The sequence below is a fragment of the Oryzias latipes genome, chromosome 2 (assembly GCF_053564925.1).
Source record: "Oryzias latipes strain Hd-rR chromosome 2, Olatipes_Hd-rR_3.1".
Classification (NCBI taxonomy): Eukaryota; Metazoa; Chordata; class Actinopteri; order Beloniformes; family Adrianichthyidae; genus Oryzias; species Oryzias latipes.
In genome coordinates, this window is record NC_136238.1 from 32412273 (window position 1) to 32429863 (window position 17591).

Here is a 17591-nt window from a genome sequence, read left to right on the forward strand (position 1 = left end):
GAGCAGATATACGTGCAATCAGACAGACAGACGTATTAATTGCCCACTAGGGAAAGTTGTTTTCATAGTAAAACATTTCTTCATGAGCTATGGAATTATGGTATTCCTGCATATGCTTTTAGTTTCGGCTCATGTTGCCTGTGTTAGCGACAAAGTCAGAGAAGCCAGACTGAGATGGTTTGGACATGTTCAGAGGAGGGATAGTGGATATATTGGTAGAAGGATGTTGGAGATGGAGCTGCCTGGCAGGAGGGCAAGAGGACGGCCAAAGAGGAGATACATGGATGTCTTAACAGAGGACATGAAGTTGGCTAATGTTAGGGTAGAAGATGTCCATGATAGAGTGAGGTGGAAAAGGATGATTCGCTGTGGCGACCCCTGATGGGAAAAGCCGAAAGAGAAAGAAGATGCATATGCTTTTAGTTTGTTTTATTTTTGATAAAACAATGTATGGCGTATGTCTCAACCATTCAGAAAGCAACAAGAAATTTGCCAAGAATTTGCGCTGAACTATTTCCCATTTCCACGTCGATTATTACCGACATCTGTAGCTTGTCAGATGCAATAAATGGATGGAAATAAAATGCCCCATCACAATGCGTGCCCCAGTCACCACTCCAAATAACCCTTGTGCTATCTTAGATGATCCCACCCTTACATTGACGTGTTCTTCCTACCATGACAAAGGTGGATAAAGGTGGAAAGATTTCATGTAATCCATGGACACCAGTGAAGATCACAAATCATTGAAGTAAAAAGGTTCAGCGCACTGTTTAGTGGGTCTAGATGACCCAACTCCCAATGGTAAAGTGCCTAGGACAGCACAAGGGTTAATAGGGATTCCCCAATAATTGCAGCGAGTCTCTCATCAAGAGGGGTCAGTTCCGGTGTCCCCCCCCCCGACCACCCGTGGCAGACACACTCTGGCGATGCAGCGCTAGACGTTTTTTTGCCTCGACTTTGATGTCCAACCATTTCTTTTTTATTTCGCCCACAGTCCGAGGTTGTGAGGCTACAGCATTTACGGCGTCTGCCACCGTTTGCCACTCAAGTGCCTTTTTGGCATTAGTAATGCCCGCACTGTGCCCTCCAAACAACATTTTTCTCCTCTTTTCCACCTCGCCAACGATAACTTCTACTTCACATTGAGTGAAGTTACGTTTTTTTGATTTCCTCTCTGTGTTTGCCATGGTTTTGCAATCAATGAATATTCATTTGTGGGCGTTTCATGGACTATTTATGGGCAACTATGGGCGTGTCATGAAGCTGCAAAAGCTGCGCTGCATTTAGAATTGATTGGGATTTATTAAGGGAAAAATCAGTAGGATGTGCGTGTGCACGGTTTTATAAATCCGAATATTTCTGTGCGTACGCACGTCCTTTGTTTCATCCGTACGCCACTTCTGACGCAAATCCTACGCAAAGTTTTATGAATGAGGCCCCTGGTCTCTTTGGGGTTGGTGTTCAAATGGAACCGTTGAGGTTTCCAATTATGGTTGTGTCAAGAAAAAGGTTTCAGCCGTCCTGGTGTGGTCACAGGAACAGCTGAGAGCAGGAAGCAGCAAGCAGGAAGTGCACCCGCTGACCCGAAGTTTATATTCACATTGGCCCTTTTACTATAAGGGCGGGGCCAGGTGTTCACACTTAGTCTGATGGCAAGGGGTTACACTTGCTTTTTCGAAAGATGAAGCAGGATTCCACTCAGATTATCTTTTCTTTATATTTTGAAGTCATGTGAACAACCAGGTGAAAAACTTTCAAATATAAGGGAAAATCTGGTGATTACCATGAAAATTACCACAATTAATAAAGTTTTCAAAGTATAATTATAAAGAGCAGATTGTTCTAGTCATTTAAACAATTCTTCACTATTACAGCCAAAATAAATGTCTGACTCTTACAAGCTGTATCTACACAGAACAATACAAAGCTTCTGCTTCTCTTTCTGGTCCAATGATTCTAAGCACTTTTATATGCTTCAACGGACTACAATCAGCTGCTTTGCTTGTTATCTCAATTACTCCCACCTGGTGTGGTAAGTACCAGTGGATCAGCAAAACCAAACAGGTCCCTCATTTTACCGCAACAATAGGTTTGTTTCAAACACACCAGTAGAGCTTTTTCCAGGTTCTCTTAAGTCTCTTTATAATCAATTTGTCAGTAAAAAGTTCTTTTCCAAACCTGAACTGAGCTCTTCCATAAAGACACACTGAAGAAATTAAAAGTGAAGATTGAAACTTTGCTGACTCAGCAGTAAGTAGACCATTTTAGTAAAGGTCTAAAGGCTCAGCACCAGTTCAAATCACTGACTGTAGCTAGAAGAAGATTGGAATGTTGTCCTCGAGCACATGTGTCAATATCAAGGCAACGGGCCACATCAGGCCCGGCGTGTAACTGTAATGTGTGGTCAACAAGATCATTTTGGCCCGCAGCTGTGGAAGCCATTCTGCAGCATAATTAAAAATACAAGTCAAAACCGGAAATGCTTTTTCATTTTTAAAATGATGCTGCATTTTCTTTTTCTTTTTTATTAAACTTGTCCTGTCCAACAGCTGGGCAGACAGATGAGAGCTGAGGGCGTCTTGTGTTGGACATATTTTACTTTAACAAGAGGGGTTATTAATCTTCAGACAAAACAAAGCCATGACTGAATAAACCCCTTTTGTAATTGAGGCCAAACTTTATTAATTTCAATTATGTTTGAAAATCTTTGGTGTTGGACCGGATGGAAAAGGAAAGGGGGGGGGGGGGGGGGGAGAGGGAGGGGGGGGATAAGACCATGAAGCAGCATAGAGCATACAAGTTTACTGGTTGTTTATCATTACGGCAAGGCTCAAATGTAGTACAAAAAGGGCGGGGCCCGTCCACACACACACTGAAATGTCATCAACACACCTGCTAGCTGCAAAAATGTCCACAAGTCAACTTGTACACGAAACAGATAGTGTTCACACACGCATGCCTATGCCTTTAAACCAACTAGTGTGAAATCTTTCCTTCATTCAATCATGCAAACTATTAGTGCAAAGGTGAGCTAACACCTGTGCTCAGGTGAGTGTTTATGTTTTTCTAAAATGGATGGTGGAATGTGAAAAGAAGGAGGAGGAGCGCCTAGCCACCCCCACACCCAGACCCCCGCTGCAGCAGCAGCGGCAGCCGGAACCCCCCAATGCCACACGGCAGCAGGCAGGGGACAACCGCCCCCAGGGCGACCAAATCCGCCACCCAGGCCAGGACCAGCAGGACCGCCGCGAGGCCCCCAGAGCCAGAGAGCAGGGAAGCACGGGGGAAAGAGAGCGGCGCCCCAGCCCAACCAGGAGAACAGCCCCCCACTGCACCGGAAGAGCCCAACGCAGGGCCCCACCCGAGAAGGGCACCCACAGCCCCAGATGAGCCCCCCCATCACCACCCAGGAGTTCCGGGCATCCCCCCGCCCCAACCCCAGGTACGAGTCAGGACCCCCCAAGGGAGACCCGCTCCGCGCTCCAGGCAGCCACCCACCCGGCCCACGGTTGGTCCAGGGAGGAGCAAGGCAGGGGCCAGCCACCCCCACCCCGGAGGGGAGCACCCCGGGGAAAAAGGGGGGCCCACAAGGGTTGCGTAAACATGGCCCGACCAGGCTCGGCCACTGTTGGAAGTTTGGCGGGGCCCAGCGCCCAGGGGCAAGGACCCGAACCCACCTCCAGGGACACGGACACCCCCGGCCCAGGTGTAATGTGAACCCCCCCCCCCCGAGCGGAGAGAGCACCGCCGGGCCCAGGAGACCGGCACCCAGGGGACACGGCATCCGCCGCCAAGGGACCCGTACCCCCACCAGAGAAGGGGTAGGGGACATATGGTCCTAGGTCCCACCTTCCTTGCAAAATGTGTGTGTGCTTGTATGTGTGTTTGTGGGGATGTGTGTGTGCATGTGTGTGTGTTATGTGTTGGAGTGTATATTTTGAGGGGGAAGGGGTGTGTGTACTAAGGGGGGTGCAGTTAAAATTGGCGGGTAGGGCACTGAGGGGACATCTCCTAATTACTCACAGTGATGTCCCCTCACCCTCCCCACCAAGGGGCCCTAAATGTCTAAGGTGTGGTTAAAATTGGTAGGTAGGGTGCTAGGAGGACATCCGCTGCTTTCTTGCAGTGATGACCAAGCACCCCCCCCTACCAAGGGCCTTACGTGTCTATGGTGCAAATAAAACCGAAAGAGGGGGGGCCCACTCCATACGGCAACCATGGGAGGGGTACCACTGCCAAGTAGCTCCCCCCCAAGGCGCATCACAGGCTAAACCCCCCACCCCTTCACCCTAATATGCTGCATTTTTTGACTCAAAATTAAAATGAAAAACCTATGCTTCAAAATGCTTTTTCATTTTCTACTTAAAAACCGCTTATTCTGTTGAAAACAAAAAAACTAAAACGCAAAGAGAGGACTTTAATTTTCACATCCACTCTGCAAATAGTGTCGCATAATTCATTTTGATTTAGCATTTCCAGAGGGGAGGCGGGCAATGACGTCAGTGCTATCTCTGCGTGTCTGACTGCTAACAGACACAGACGTGTCTATTATATTCTGGTTTTCCTCCAAGAAACGTAACACAGAATATTTCAATTCTACCCAACAGGGCAGTACTTTTAATTAACTCAGGCAGGGTAAACTCTTACAGTGCAGCTCAGGTGCATGCTCTCATTCATTCAGACCAAACTATTGTTGTGTGTTTCAGAAACCAAACACACAACAATAGTTCCTATTGTTACATCCTTTCTCTTTTTTTTTTCTTTAACAAAAGGTGTCAACTGAGACTCCGCCTACTAAGTGCTCTACTGTGTAAAAATTAAACATATTCTTTACAATGTCAATAACATATTTCCGTAACAAGTCTGGGTAAATTATAGGTCTGAATACTTTTACTCAAAGGAAAATAATCCTTACCAGGTAATATTTTCAATCATTACCTGAACAGAACATCTCAAACTATCTTAACACATTTCTAACTTAACACATTCCTAAATTATTTTCTTCTTTCTTTTCCTTTTTGCATGACAAAGTCCTTGTAACACTGTGGCAGGGTCACTGTTCGGCCCGATCTGGTTGTGAGCAGCGTGCTACAGTTTCCTGTGTGCGAAAGTGTGTCCGTGCATGTCTGTGTGTCCACCTCTGAGCTTGTGGAGCGAACAGTCTCTGGGTGAGTGGTCTCACTGTGACCTAGTCCATGTGCACTCAGATGTTTCCGGTTTCTCCTCACAACGCCTCCAGAGTCCATTTGCACCTCATATGAGCGTTCGTCAATTTGTTTCCCCACTGTGCCAGGTTTCCAGACAGTGTGAGGTTCAAATGGTTGTACTCTGACACGGTCTCCAGTTTTCAGAGTGTGCAGGTCTCTGGCAAATCTGTTGTAATATGAGCACTGGCGTTGCTGATTGGACTTCAAATCCAGCTGTGCTTGTAGAATTGTCGGTTGGAGAAGACTTGTCCTTGTGGGAAGTAGTGTTCTTGTGCAGCGACTGAGTAGTCTCTGCGCTGGACTGGAGTTCAGAACTTGAGATGGTGTGTTGCGATGATCTAGCATTGCTAGATAAGGATATTGTCCAGCTGTTTTGGCCTTTAACAAGAGCTTTTTTGCCGTTTTCACTGCTGATTCAGCTTTGCCGTTGCTTTGGGCGTGTCCTGGTGATGATGTCCTATGATGGAATTCCCACTGTCTGCTAAATCTTCTGAACTCTTGTGAAGTGAATTGGGGACCATTGTCTGATAGTACTGTATCTGGGATGCTTTGACGAGCAAAATGGGGAAACAATTATAAACCATCATTACATTCACTGTTAATTCTTCAAAAGAGGGCGATACGAATCATACATAACGCGGGTTATCTGAATCATACACATGCATTATTTTTACAATCAAAATTATTGAAACTTACAGATCTGGTGGAGCTGCGCACAGCATTAATCATGTTCAAAGCCACATACAGCTTACTACCAGCAAATATACAAAAATTATTCATGAAAAGAGAGGGAGAGTAGAGTTTGAGAAGAAAACAAAATTTTTACATACACAAAGCACGCACAAATAGAAGATGTTTCAGTGTTTCTATTTGTGGAGCAAAACTGTGGAACAGTAGAGAAGATGAAATAAAGCAATGTCCCAACATAAAACTCTTTAAAATAAGATATAAAAATATGATTTTAAAACGATATTCAAATATATCGGATGGATATTAGTTGTATATATGTATGTAAGTATACATATGTAAAAATATGTATGTGTATATGATTCTTATCTTAATATGCGCATAGTATTCTTCAATAATAATTCATGCTAAGTATTTAGGACAGTACTCTGTGAAAATTATTATACCTTATGAAACATTGTGTATAAATAAAGAATCTGCTTACTAATGTAATTAATATTGACGAGGAATAGGGGGTGAGTTTATATAAGTTAATACTTCTTCTCACTCCTTTTCGAATATGTATAATTGTTTAATTGTTTGTAGTATTTGTGTTCATATATGGAAGAAAAAAGAAAAAGAAAACAATTCTGTTTGTGTTTATAACGGTTCTTGAGCGTGAACATTTTCTTTATATTCTCTTTTTTATTTATGTCTGTTCTTTCTTTTTTTTTTGTTTTGTTTTTTTAACATATATCCGAAATAAACTTGTTTCCATTCCATTTCCATTCCATTCCATTCGATTCCCATTCCATTCCATTCCATTTCCATTCCATTCCATTCCATTCCAAAGGAGTTTCAGTTTCTTTATCACTGTAGTGGATTTTGTGTCTGGTAGATAGTCAATTTCCCAAAAATTTGAGTAATAGTCTACTGTGATCAAATAGTCTCTGTTGTCAAAACAAAACAAATCTGTACCCACCTTTGCCCAAGGTCTATTTGGCATGTCATGTGGGAGTAGTGTCTCTCTCTGCTGTTTTACATCCAATGACCTGCAAATTTCGAATTTAGCAACATGTGTCTTGATTTGCTCTGTCATTCCTGGCCAGTAGACACATTCTCGTGCTCATCTGAGACATCCTTCCACTCCTAAGTGGGAAGCGTGTATGCGTTGAATTATTTCTTTTCTCAAAGAGTCAGGAACTATGGCACGTTCACCTCTGAAAATGATTCCATCCTGAAAACTCAGCTCTTCTTTGAATGAGAAATACAACCTTTACTTATCGTCTGTTGGAGTGTTTGGAGTGTAGCATCTTGTTCTGTCGCCACACGAATTGCATTTAGGCTTTGTTCAGATATTGGCAAGTGGAGCACCATGTTTACAGTTTCTATTTCTGCTTCCACCGAGCCACAGGAAGAATGTTCTGGAAGATATGCTCTGCTCAAAGTGTCAGCTAATAGTATATCTTTTCCTTGTACATACACCACATCCACATCATGCTTCTGGATCCTTAACATCATCCTTTGAAGTCTTTTGGGTGCACTGAGAAGAGGTTTCTTAACAATATTCTCAAGTGGCTCATGGTCACTCTGAACCGTAACTTTTCGACCATATGTGAATTGGTGAAATTTCTCCATGCTGAACACAAGAGCTAAAAACTCTTTTTCTATTTATGCATAGCCTCGTTCCGTTTGTGTAAGTGCTCGACTTGCAAAGGCAATGGGCTTACCATTCTGTATGAGTGCTGCTCCCAACCCTGTGTCTGAGGCATCACACTGTACCGTGAGTTCTTCCTCTGGGCTGTAATATTTCAGAACAGGAGCATTAGTAATAGTTCCCTTCAGTTTTATAAATGCATCTTCGTGTTGTTTGTTCCAGCTCCATTCACAGTCTTTTTGTGTGAGTTTTCTCAACACCTCACACTGGTCAGAGAGATGTGGGCAGAACTTGGCTAGATAGTTCACCATTCCTAAGAGCCTCTGTACTGCTTTGACATCTGCAGGTTGTGACATTTCATTGATGCCTCTCACTTTTTCAGGGTCTATCTTCAACCCATCAGCTGTTAAAAGATGTCCAATGTAGGCAACCTCTTTTTGACCCAGTTTCAATTTTTCTGCGTTTAGTTTGATGTTCTTCTGTCTGCACCTGTTTAAGAACAGTCTTAGTTTGTCAACATGATCACGTTCAGCAGCCTCTTGTGTCTCCCCTTGTCCGGTGATCAGTATATCATCTGCAATTATGTACAGACCAGGCAGGTTCTCCAGAGCCTGTGTCAACTTCCTCTGAAAGATCTCTGGTGCAGTACTGATTCCCATTGGCATCCTTAGCCAGCGGTAAAATCCAAATGGGGTGGAAAATGTTGTCAGGTAGCTGGACTCTTCTTCCAGTTTGACATGCCAGAATCCACTTTTGACATCACACACTGTGAAAACTTTAGCTTTGGACAGATCTGGCAGAATATCTTCGATAGTCGGCATAGGGCTGCGCTTCAGTGCTTTGTTTAGGGGTCTTGGATCAATGCAAACCCTTGGTTTTCCATTTGATTTTTGGACAACCACCATACCGCTAATCCAGTCTGTGCTTCGCTCTACAGGCGAGATTATTTCTCTGTGCACTAAATCTTGTAGTTCATCTCTCAGCGGTTTCATCATTGCTACAGGAACACGTCTTTTTGGTAACTGCACAGGTTTGATGGACTCATCTATTTCAACTTTGTAAACTCCATCCAGACATCCATCTCCAGTGAACACGTCAGCATATTCCGTCTTTATCTGTTCTCATGTCCACTGCTCTTATGAGGGAGTCTGTGAGGTGACGATGCTGTCTATTGCCATGATGTTCTCATAATGGACTTTGATTAGTTTCAAGGCCTCACTCGCTCTTTTGCCCAACATCGGCACAGAGCAGTCTTTATTCACCACTTGGAACTCCAGCTTGTAAAGAATCTGGTTCAGAGGGATCCTCAGCTTCAGTTTGCATTTTCCAAGTGGTCTGAGCTTGCTTTTGTTGTACATGACTAGAAGTGTCTTTGTGTCTTCCAGTCTGGTATCAGGATTCAGTGAGTTAACTGGGATAACATTGCAAGTAGCACCACGATCTATTTGGAATTTTACAATGTCTTTGCCTACGAGTATGCCAGCAAAAAGCTTAGTTTCTGTTTCCTTTTTACTGTATGTTGCATGCTCTGCCTCTGATCCCATCACACATAGGATTTCTTCATATTTATCACTGTCGCATTGCGCCACATTATGCACTGATCTCTTTTTACTATGTTCTGCTCGCATTTTACACTTGACTGCAAAATGGTTCTCTTTGCCACATTTTTTGCATTTCTTGCCATAAGCTGGGCATTTCTCCTTATTTCTGTCATGTGATTTTCCACAAAACTTGCAGTCTGTGACACGGTACTGTTTCTGATATCCTGCTCTTTGCACTGCATGCACCTCCTCCATCATTACTCCAGAAATTGCTTTGCTGTTCTCTCGCGACAGTTCAGTGGCTCTGCACAGCTGCACACACGTGTCCAGAGTCATGTTTTTCTCACGCAGCAGTCTTTCTCTCATTTGCGCATTGTTAATTCCACACACAATACGATCTCTGATCAAAGAGTCTCTTAAAGTCTCGAAATTTGGTTTTGGAGAATCATTCATCAATTGGATCAAAATATTATATCACAACCCCAATGCATCAGTTAGAACTAATAAACAGACTTCCAACAGGTTTTTTCTTGGAAGAGGAACCAGACAGGGTTGCCCACTCTCTCCTTCTCTTTTTGCTATATTTATTGAGCCTCTAGCTGCAGCAATAATACAGAATGAGAGCATTAAAGGAATTAAAACTAAACACAGCCATCATAAAATTAGTCTCTATGCGGATGACATATTACTGTTTTTGAATAACTCACGTTCTGTTAATGAAACAGTAACAATTATTAATGAATTCTCCTGCCTATCAGACTACTCAATTAATTGGAACAAATCTGTTTCATTATCACTGAACAGTAATGCAGAGCAAAGACTCAAAATACCAGTCAAATAAGGCAATATCAAATATCTAGGTTTTTATTTTTCCTCCAAATTTTCAGAACTGGTGCAGCTAAACCACACCCCTTTACTGAAAAGCATACAGGACGATCTAACACGCTGGGCCAACCTGCCTCTGTCCCTTATGGGCAAAGTAGCCACAGTTAAAATGAAAATCTTACCCAAAGTTAATTATCTCTTCTCAATGATTCCCACACAACCGCCACTAAAATGGTTCAAAACATTAGACTCATCCATATCAAGCTTTCTATGGAACAATAAACCTGCAAGAATTAGTCTCAAAACTTTAAAATCTGCAAAAACCTGTGGAGGATTAGAATTACCTTATTTCCACAAGTATTTTTTGGCAAATAGATTACAATACATTTTAAAATGGTTAAAAAATAATCCAGAAACTAACTCATGGTTAGACTTGGAACAGGCGTTATGTGGAAAGATCAACCTGTCAGATCTACCATTTATCAGCCAAACAGTTAAAAAACAAGACTGTTTCCAAAGTACTAATATAAACGCTACTTTAACAACATGGTGGGAATATCTAAAAATATCTAACTCGCCAATTCAACCGTGCAAAATGACACCCATCTGGAACAACCCAGACATCCTTATAAACAAAAAAATTATACACTTCCCATCTTGGCAAGAAGGGGGCGTAACACTACTAGAGCACCTAATTATTGATAAAAGATTCATAACTCCCCAGGAACTTCAAGACAAACATGGAATAAATAACTTCTTGGAATATCAGCAACTTAAATCTATTATTACTAAAAAGTTTAAATATAAAGTCAATGATTTAAAGCTAACAGAAGTAGTTACCTCTCTGATTAATTTCTCAATGAATAAAATTCTCTCTAAAATATACAAACTCTTATGCAATTAAGATTATAATAATATTTCACTTCCAACAACAAAATGGGACACAGATTTGAGCATCAGCACAGATGGAAGCTTCTGGTCAGAACTTTGTCTAAACACCTTTAAACTGACAAAAAGTCCAAATCTGCAGCTAATTCATTTCAAAACTCTTCGCAGAATTTACTACACTGGACAGAGGATGTTCAAGATGGGTCTCAGTAACTCAGACATTTGGGAGCACTGTGACAGTAATCTACCCGACAGTTACATGCATGCACTCTGGTTCTGCACGCCTGCCCGGGCTCTTTGGCAGCAGGTATGTGCCGATCTATCAGTCTGGCTTAAGGTTCCAATCACGGCTTCACCGTCACTTTGTGTGCTTGGTGACATGAGGGCCATCGATATAGAAGAAGGATTAGCATCTATCATTTTCATAACTCTTTGTATTGCCAAAAAAACTATTTTAATAAATTGGAAAAACAAGAAAAATACAAATGTAAGTCAATACATAAATCTGCTGTTTGATCATATCAGCTTGGAAAAAATGTCAGCCCAAAGTTCAGGCAACTTTGAAAGAATTCAGTCTCTCTGGTCTCCCATAGCTAACTCCATGACTTAGGGGGTCGGGGGCCTGGTCGTCGCTGCTCCTTGCCTTTCTGCCGTGGTCGTGTGGGGGTCGGGGCCTCCGGTGCCGGGCGGGGGTTGGTGGGGAATCCGTCGGTCGGGGGGCCGGGTCTGGTGCCTGGGTGGGGCGGGCTGTGGTGCTGCGTGGTCTTCTGGGCTGGGGGTGGGGGGTGTCTGGTGGGGGGGGGCTGGGTGGTGGCTCGGCTTGGCTTGGGGGGGTGGTCTCTTTGCCTGTGTTGGGGGGGGGGTTGGCGTGGGGTTGGGGGAAAAAAAAAAGGAGAAACCACCCACGGAGGGTGAAAGGGGCGTTTTTTATAAATATATATATATATATATATATATATATATATATATTTTTTTTTAACTTGTCCTGTCCAACAGCTGGGCAGGCAGATGAGAGCTGACGGCCTCTTGTGTTGGACATATTTTACTTTAACAATAGGGGTTATTAATCTTCAGACAAACCAAAGGTATGTCTGAATAAACCCCTTTTGTAATTGAGGCAAAACTTTATTAATTTCAACCATGTTTGAAAATCTTTGGTGTTGGACCGGACGGAAAAGGAAAGAAGGGAAGAAGAGAGAGGGATGTTAGAGAGAAGGGGGGGTTAGGAGGGTGATAATAGGAGGGGAGGGGGGATAAGACAATAAAGCAGCATAAAGCAACAAGTTTACCGTTGTTTATCATTACGGTAAGGTTCAAATGTAGTACAAAAAGGGCGGGGCCTGTCCACACACACACTCGAATGTTATCAACACACCTGTTAGCTGCAAAAATGTCCACATGTCGACATGCACACAAAACAGATAGTGTTCACAAGCATATTTATGCCTTAAACCAACTAGTGTGAAATATTTCATTCATTCTATCATGCAAACTATTAGTGCAAAGGTGAGCTAACACCTGTGCTCAGGTGAGTGTTTATGTTCTTCTAAAATGGATGGAGGAATGTGTAAAGAAGGAAGGACAGTGCCCAGCCGTCCCCACACCAAGACCCCACCGCAGCAATAGCGGCAGCCGGTACCCCCCCCCAACGTCACACGGGAGCAGGCAGGGAACAATCCGCCCCCCGGGCGACCAAATCCGCCACCCAGGCCAGGGCCAGCCGGACCGCCGCGAGGCCCCCAGAGCCAGAGAGCAGGGAGGCACGGAGGGAAGGAGAGCGCCGCCCCAGCCCAACCAGGAGAGCAACCCCCCCACCGCGCCAGGAGAGCCCAGCGCAGGGCCCCACCGGAGAAAGGCGCCCACAGCCCCAGACGATATATATCTTTTTTAAAGGGGTGGGCAAAATGTGAAGGTGGGGCCTGGGTAGAGGAAAATTAAAAAGGAGAGAGGGGGAAAATTGGGGGAAAAAAAGTGCTGAGTTGCTAATTTGAATATCTTATAATTATAAGCTGTGTATCATTTATGCTAGATCTGCCGTAAAGACAAATATTACATCCAAAAGTGAAATTCTGACATTAAGGAGGAGGAGGGATAAAGCAGACTCGGAGCAGTGTGACAGTGTCTGACACCGGGAGGCTTGGGTGAGCCCGGTGTCAGGACCCTCAGGCCATAGGAAAGGCATGCTCCGTCGTACCAAGCGGCAGCCATTGGGGCCACCATAAGGTGCCCACCACCCAGCCGGAGCCTCTTCTCTGCTGGCCAGCCCCGGTGCCCGACCCAAGTAGCCAAAATATCCCAACGCAACAACAGCTCCACCCCTACCTCCTCACACTATACTACCCTCTACAACCCCCACCATGTTTTTCAACCCCTCCTCCCATACCTCCTCAGATGCCCTCCCCACTCTGCAATGGGGAAGGTGAGCCCCAGCGGGTCCCAGCGAGCAAGCCCCCGGGCCTGTCCACGCCCATGCACTCTCGCACACACACACATATTCTTCTGGTTGCCCCCCACCCCTGTCGCCACACAGTAACCCCTCCGGCTGATCAACCCCCCCCCAGCGCTACACGCCCGGCCACCACTTCGGCCAACGGGATCCTCACAAGACAGCTTAGTCAGTTTGTTAGTTCATTTTAGTATTTTTCTATTGAACTCTTTGTATTCGTGATCCTTTTGAATTCATGTTTTACTTCGAAGCCCATCGAGACAACTGTTGTTGTGATTTTGGGCTATACAAATAAAATTGAATTGAATTGAATTGAATTGAAGACAGGTTGCTCTGGGAGGACCAGGAGGGTGAAGACCGGCCGCCCATCCCCGATTCTATGTTCATGTGTTCAAAGTTTGTTTATGTGAGAGTAGGAAGGAGCAGGCAGATGGGCACAACCGGGGGAAAAAAAGAAGAAGTTCTTCTGCAGATCTTTGAAGAGAACAAGCAGCTGCAGGAAGAAAAGAAGAAGGTCTTCTGCAGATCATTGAAGAGAACAAGCAGCTGTAGGAAGAAAAGAAGAAGTTCTTCTGCAGATCTTTGAAGACAACAAGCAACTGCAGGAAGATGTTGCTGCAGATCAGAATCTGGACATTTCTGCTCACTGTGGGTCAACACAACTTTGTCATCATATTGGTCTGAACACAACTGAAACATGGAGTCTGACCTCAGAGTCTGCAGTCTGCAGTCTGGACTCTCCAGAAAACTACACAGCTGAAGAACTCCTGAATCCTGAAGGTTGTAGTCCCCACTCAGGTCCAGTTCTGTCAGATTAGACGGGTTTTTCTTCAGAGCTGAGACCAGAACTTCACAGCTGATCTCTGACAAACTGCAGACCCTCAACCTGCAAACAGACATAAAAGTGTGTTCAGGAGCAGTGATGCAGCTGGAGGTCCAGGAACTTGGTCCATTCAGTCAGGTGGGACCCGCCCTGATGACAGACTGACAGATGACATTTTCACTGTTTGCTCATTTCTTTTGGATTTGGGCCCAAAAACACGATCAGGAATTAAAATGCAATAGATTAGAAATGACTTGAAATGAAGTTAAAACAGATGAGGAATTGAAATGTCATCGATCATCATGAATTATTAATGACTAAATATATTTTCAAAATGCCAGAAATGTGGAACTGATTGTTGGAAAATGAATTTTCATTTGAATCTTGGAACAAAAAATCATGACAATTTAAAATCCGATAAATTTTGCTGATTCACAGCTTTGATTTCAAAAATATCCGATTAAATTGTATTTTTTCATCTTGAATCCTAAAATGTAAAATGCATTTTCAAATGACATCATCACATCGCATTGTTAATTGTTCATTGAGAATTAAAGATCACTTTGAATTATGGGTAAAAAAAAACCTTCCATAGCAGAATCTTGATTACATTTTAATGGATCCCACACAAAAACAAAACAATAAAGAAAGTTTAGACCCCTTGCAGATATTTAACAGAGGATGAAGATTCAAGAAAACAAAGTTGCTGATTCATGACAACTTGGAAAAGAGACATTGAAGAATTTTCTAAAGGCAAAGCTAAATTAGACAGAACCTTTAGCACAGAAAATCCCTTTCTGAGTTAAATAGAAATACACATTTAGTGCTGTTGTTAGACACCATTACTAATAATGATGCAATGCTAACGTGATGCAATGCCACACACTGCATGGAGCCAGGAGTGGGGAGCTCTGCGGCGGCTTGGCAGCTGTGGGGCCCCCCACACTGGGGACCTCCTATTTTACCTGCTGCACACACGCAGCACACCCACACCACCATACCTGGGTGGTGTCGGGGAGGGGCGGCCGGTCTTCACCCACCTTGTCCTCTCAGGGCGGGCAGGCTTGTGGGTATCCTGTCGGCTGCGGTGATGGTCGGGCATACGGCGCTGGGGGTCAGTCCGACGGGGGGGGGGGGGGGGGGGGGGTTGCTGCGTGGCGGCGGAGGGTGGGGGGGTAAGCAGAAGGTTGTGAGTATGTGTGCGTGAGTGCATAGGTGGGACAGACCTGGGGGCTGGCTCCCTGGGACCCCTCTGGGGCTCAGACAATATGGCGGGGGGGGGGGGGGGGGGGCGGGGGACTGTAGTGTGTAGGGTTATGGGGGGTGGCTGTGGGTGCGTGGCGATCCCTGGGTTGTTCGGGTCGCGTGCCGGGGCTGGCTTGCGGAGACGGGGCGCCGGTCGGGTGGTGGGCGGCTCATGGGTTCTGGGGGCCCTGGCTTCGTCCTTGGCCCTTGTCTCGGTGTCCGGCGCCTGGTGGCCCCCATGGCTGTCGCCTGGTACGGCTAAGGGCTCCTGTCCTGTGGCCTGGGGGCCGGACCCCGGGTTCGCTTATGCCTCTGGGTGTTGAGGGGGCCCCTGTAGGGGGGCCTTCTCTGCGCCTGGCTGGTTGGGTGGGCGGTCCCCTCTTCCCCCCTTCCCGGGCTGCCTGGGTCCCGATACTGGGGGGGCTCCTGGCCTGGGGGTCTCTCCTCCCCTCTCCTGGTCTGGCTGTGTAGGATCTGGTTCCCCTTATGACCACACGGTTCACTTCGGCAGCATGCACATATTTTCCAGATATTTTCCGCTCATCTTTGTTTCAGAATTTCACCTTTGATGTAATATTTGTCTTTCCAGCAGATCTGGTATAATTGTGACAGCTTAAAATAATAATAACTCTGGTTGTGGTTGTGGTGGTTGTGCATCTTCAGAGGTGGAGTTTCCCAGAATCTTATTGGCAGAATCAGTAGCTGCTGATGGCTTAGTAAACTTACGCACAGCCCCGTCCGGGAGAGTATTTCTCAATTCTGCTGGCTGGAACAGCCTTCAACACCCTTGGGAACACCAATCAGGCGAATGTTGTTACGGCTTGCTCTTCCTTCTAGATCTTCAAATTTGGTATACAGGTGTTTGACCTCCTCCTTTAGGGTTTTCACATTGGGAATTTTGCTACACATTTACCAGAGAACTTTTTGAAAATGAAATGTCAAATACTATTTTCTTTTTCATTTTAATAAAGTGACAGAATAAGCAGTGTTGAAGAAGAAAATGAAAAAGCATTTTGGTGGATTGCTTTTAATTTTAATTTTGAGTCAAAAAATGCAGCTTCATTTTGAAAATGAAAAAGCATTTCTGCTTTTGACTTTTATTTTTAATTATGCTACACAATTGCTTCCAGAGTTACAAACTGTGATTTAACAGACAATAGGAACAGAATAGTGGACCAGATTTCTTTCCAAGCATTGAGCCGCTGAAACCGCCACCCCCAAGTTAAATCTGCGCAGTTATATTACTCTTGGGGGCGTGACATTGACCGGGCTTGAAGAGACAGCCCTGGGGTAGTTGGGCTTGATAGCAGGGAAATATTTTAAGGCAAGAAACCTGACAGCCCCCTTACGTACCACAAGGAGTTCCTTACTTTACTTTTTAGAACGTATTTATTTGCCCTTAATTTTCTAAATACATGCAGTCAGTGTCGAACTTTTCTCTGGGCCGCACAGACCCGGAGGAGGGTTGAGTTATGGTTAAAGTTGGGCGTGCGGCGGCGTATCAACCCCGACCAAACGGTTCTCTTCACTCTCGCATGAGTTGGGTCGCTGCGGAGAATAAATGTCCCTCACGTACATGCGTGACAGATAACGGGGCAATAAAATTAAACATGTATGAGCAACAACACAATGTAGTCTGAGACATACTGAAAATACGTGGGGAAAATGAAACGATAGACGCGTTTAAGATGAACCAGCGCCTGGATCGTTGGAGAGACGGGGGGGTGAAGGCGAAGCTGCAGCGAGACTGAAGGACAACAGAAAGTTGGAGGTGTCCTTAACATTCAATGTAGTTTTAATATGCCTTTCCCCTTAGTACGATCTGTGTTATTATAGCTTTTATATTTATTTGAATGCTTTGTAATGTATGTAGCCTTTTTTAATCAAGAGGTATTCTAAATTATTTTTAATTGATCACTCAACTACAAAAACAGTCAGGACACATTTCCCGCAATGCATTGTTTTGTAGTCTATTGGCGGCTTGCAGTCAGTGCAGTACTAAATTTCCAGCTGCGTTCACTCAGGTTGGGGCGTTGCTCCCGCCCCTTTCTGGTGATATTTTTGTGATGATTGACAGGTGATGTTGGAGCAAAAGCAAAAACGTACGTCACACACTAGGTGACCTGTGTAGCCTTTCGTCCTCCTGGGTGATCTCAAACACGTTTATTGTGCTGTTACTTGGCTGCACTTAGTATTTGGTGCCGCCAACATAAATTTCCATCCGTTTTTTATAAAAGTAAAGGAGTGGCTGACCGGCTGCTCTACAATAACTTGTGACCGGGGTTTAAAT

The 17591-nt window shown here is 44.6% G+C and overlaps 2 protein-coding genes across 4 annotated transcripts in view; both read right to left on the reverse strand.

Annotated features, from left to right (window-relative positions):
* Window positions 1–17591, reverse strand: part of LOC101164420 (uncharacterized) — a 736165-nt gene that overhangs the window by 534393 nt on the left and 184181 nt on the right. The gene's annotated exons all lie outside the window — the stretch shown is intronic.
* Window positions 1–17591, reverse strand: part of LOC144986842 (protein NLRC3-like) — a 52822-nt gene that overhangs the window by 8641 nt on the left and 26590 nt on the right. Inside the window, exons 4-5 of one of the 3 annotated variants that reach the window (XR_013650688.1) lie at window positions 13943–14119; window positions 7607–7677 (exon numbers count right to left, since the gene is read on the reverse strand). The exons of 1 other annotated variant lie outside the window; for it this stretch is intronic. Coding sequence is in view for 1 of the 2 variants with exons in the window: in XM_078935240.1 (XP_078791366.1) it covers window positions 13943–14119 (177 nt within the window). In the remaining variant the exon portion in view is untranslated. The remainder of the gene's footprint in view (window positions 1–7606; window positions 7678–13942; window positions 14120–17591) is intronic. One more of the 3 variants, XM_078935240.1, reaches the window with a different exon arrangement.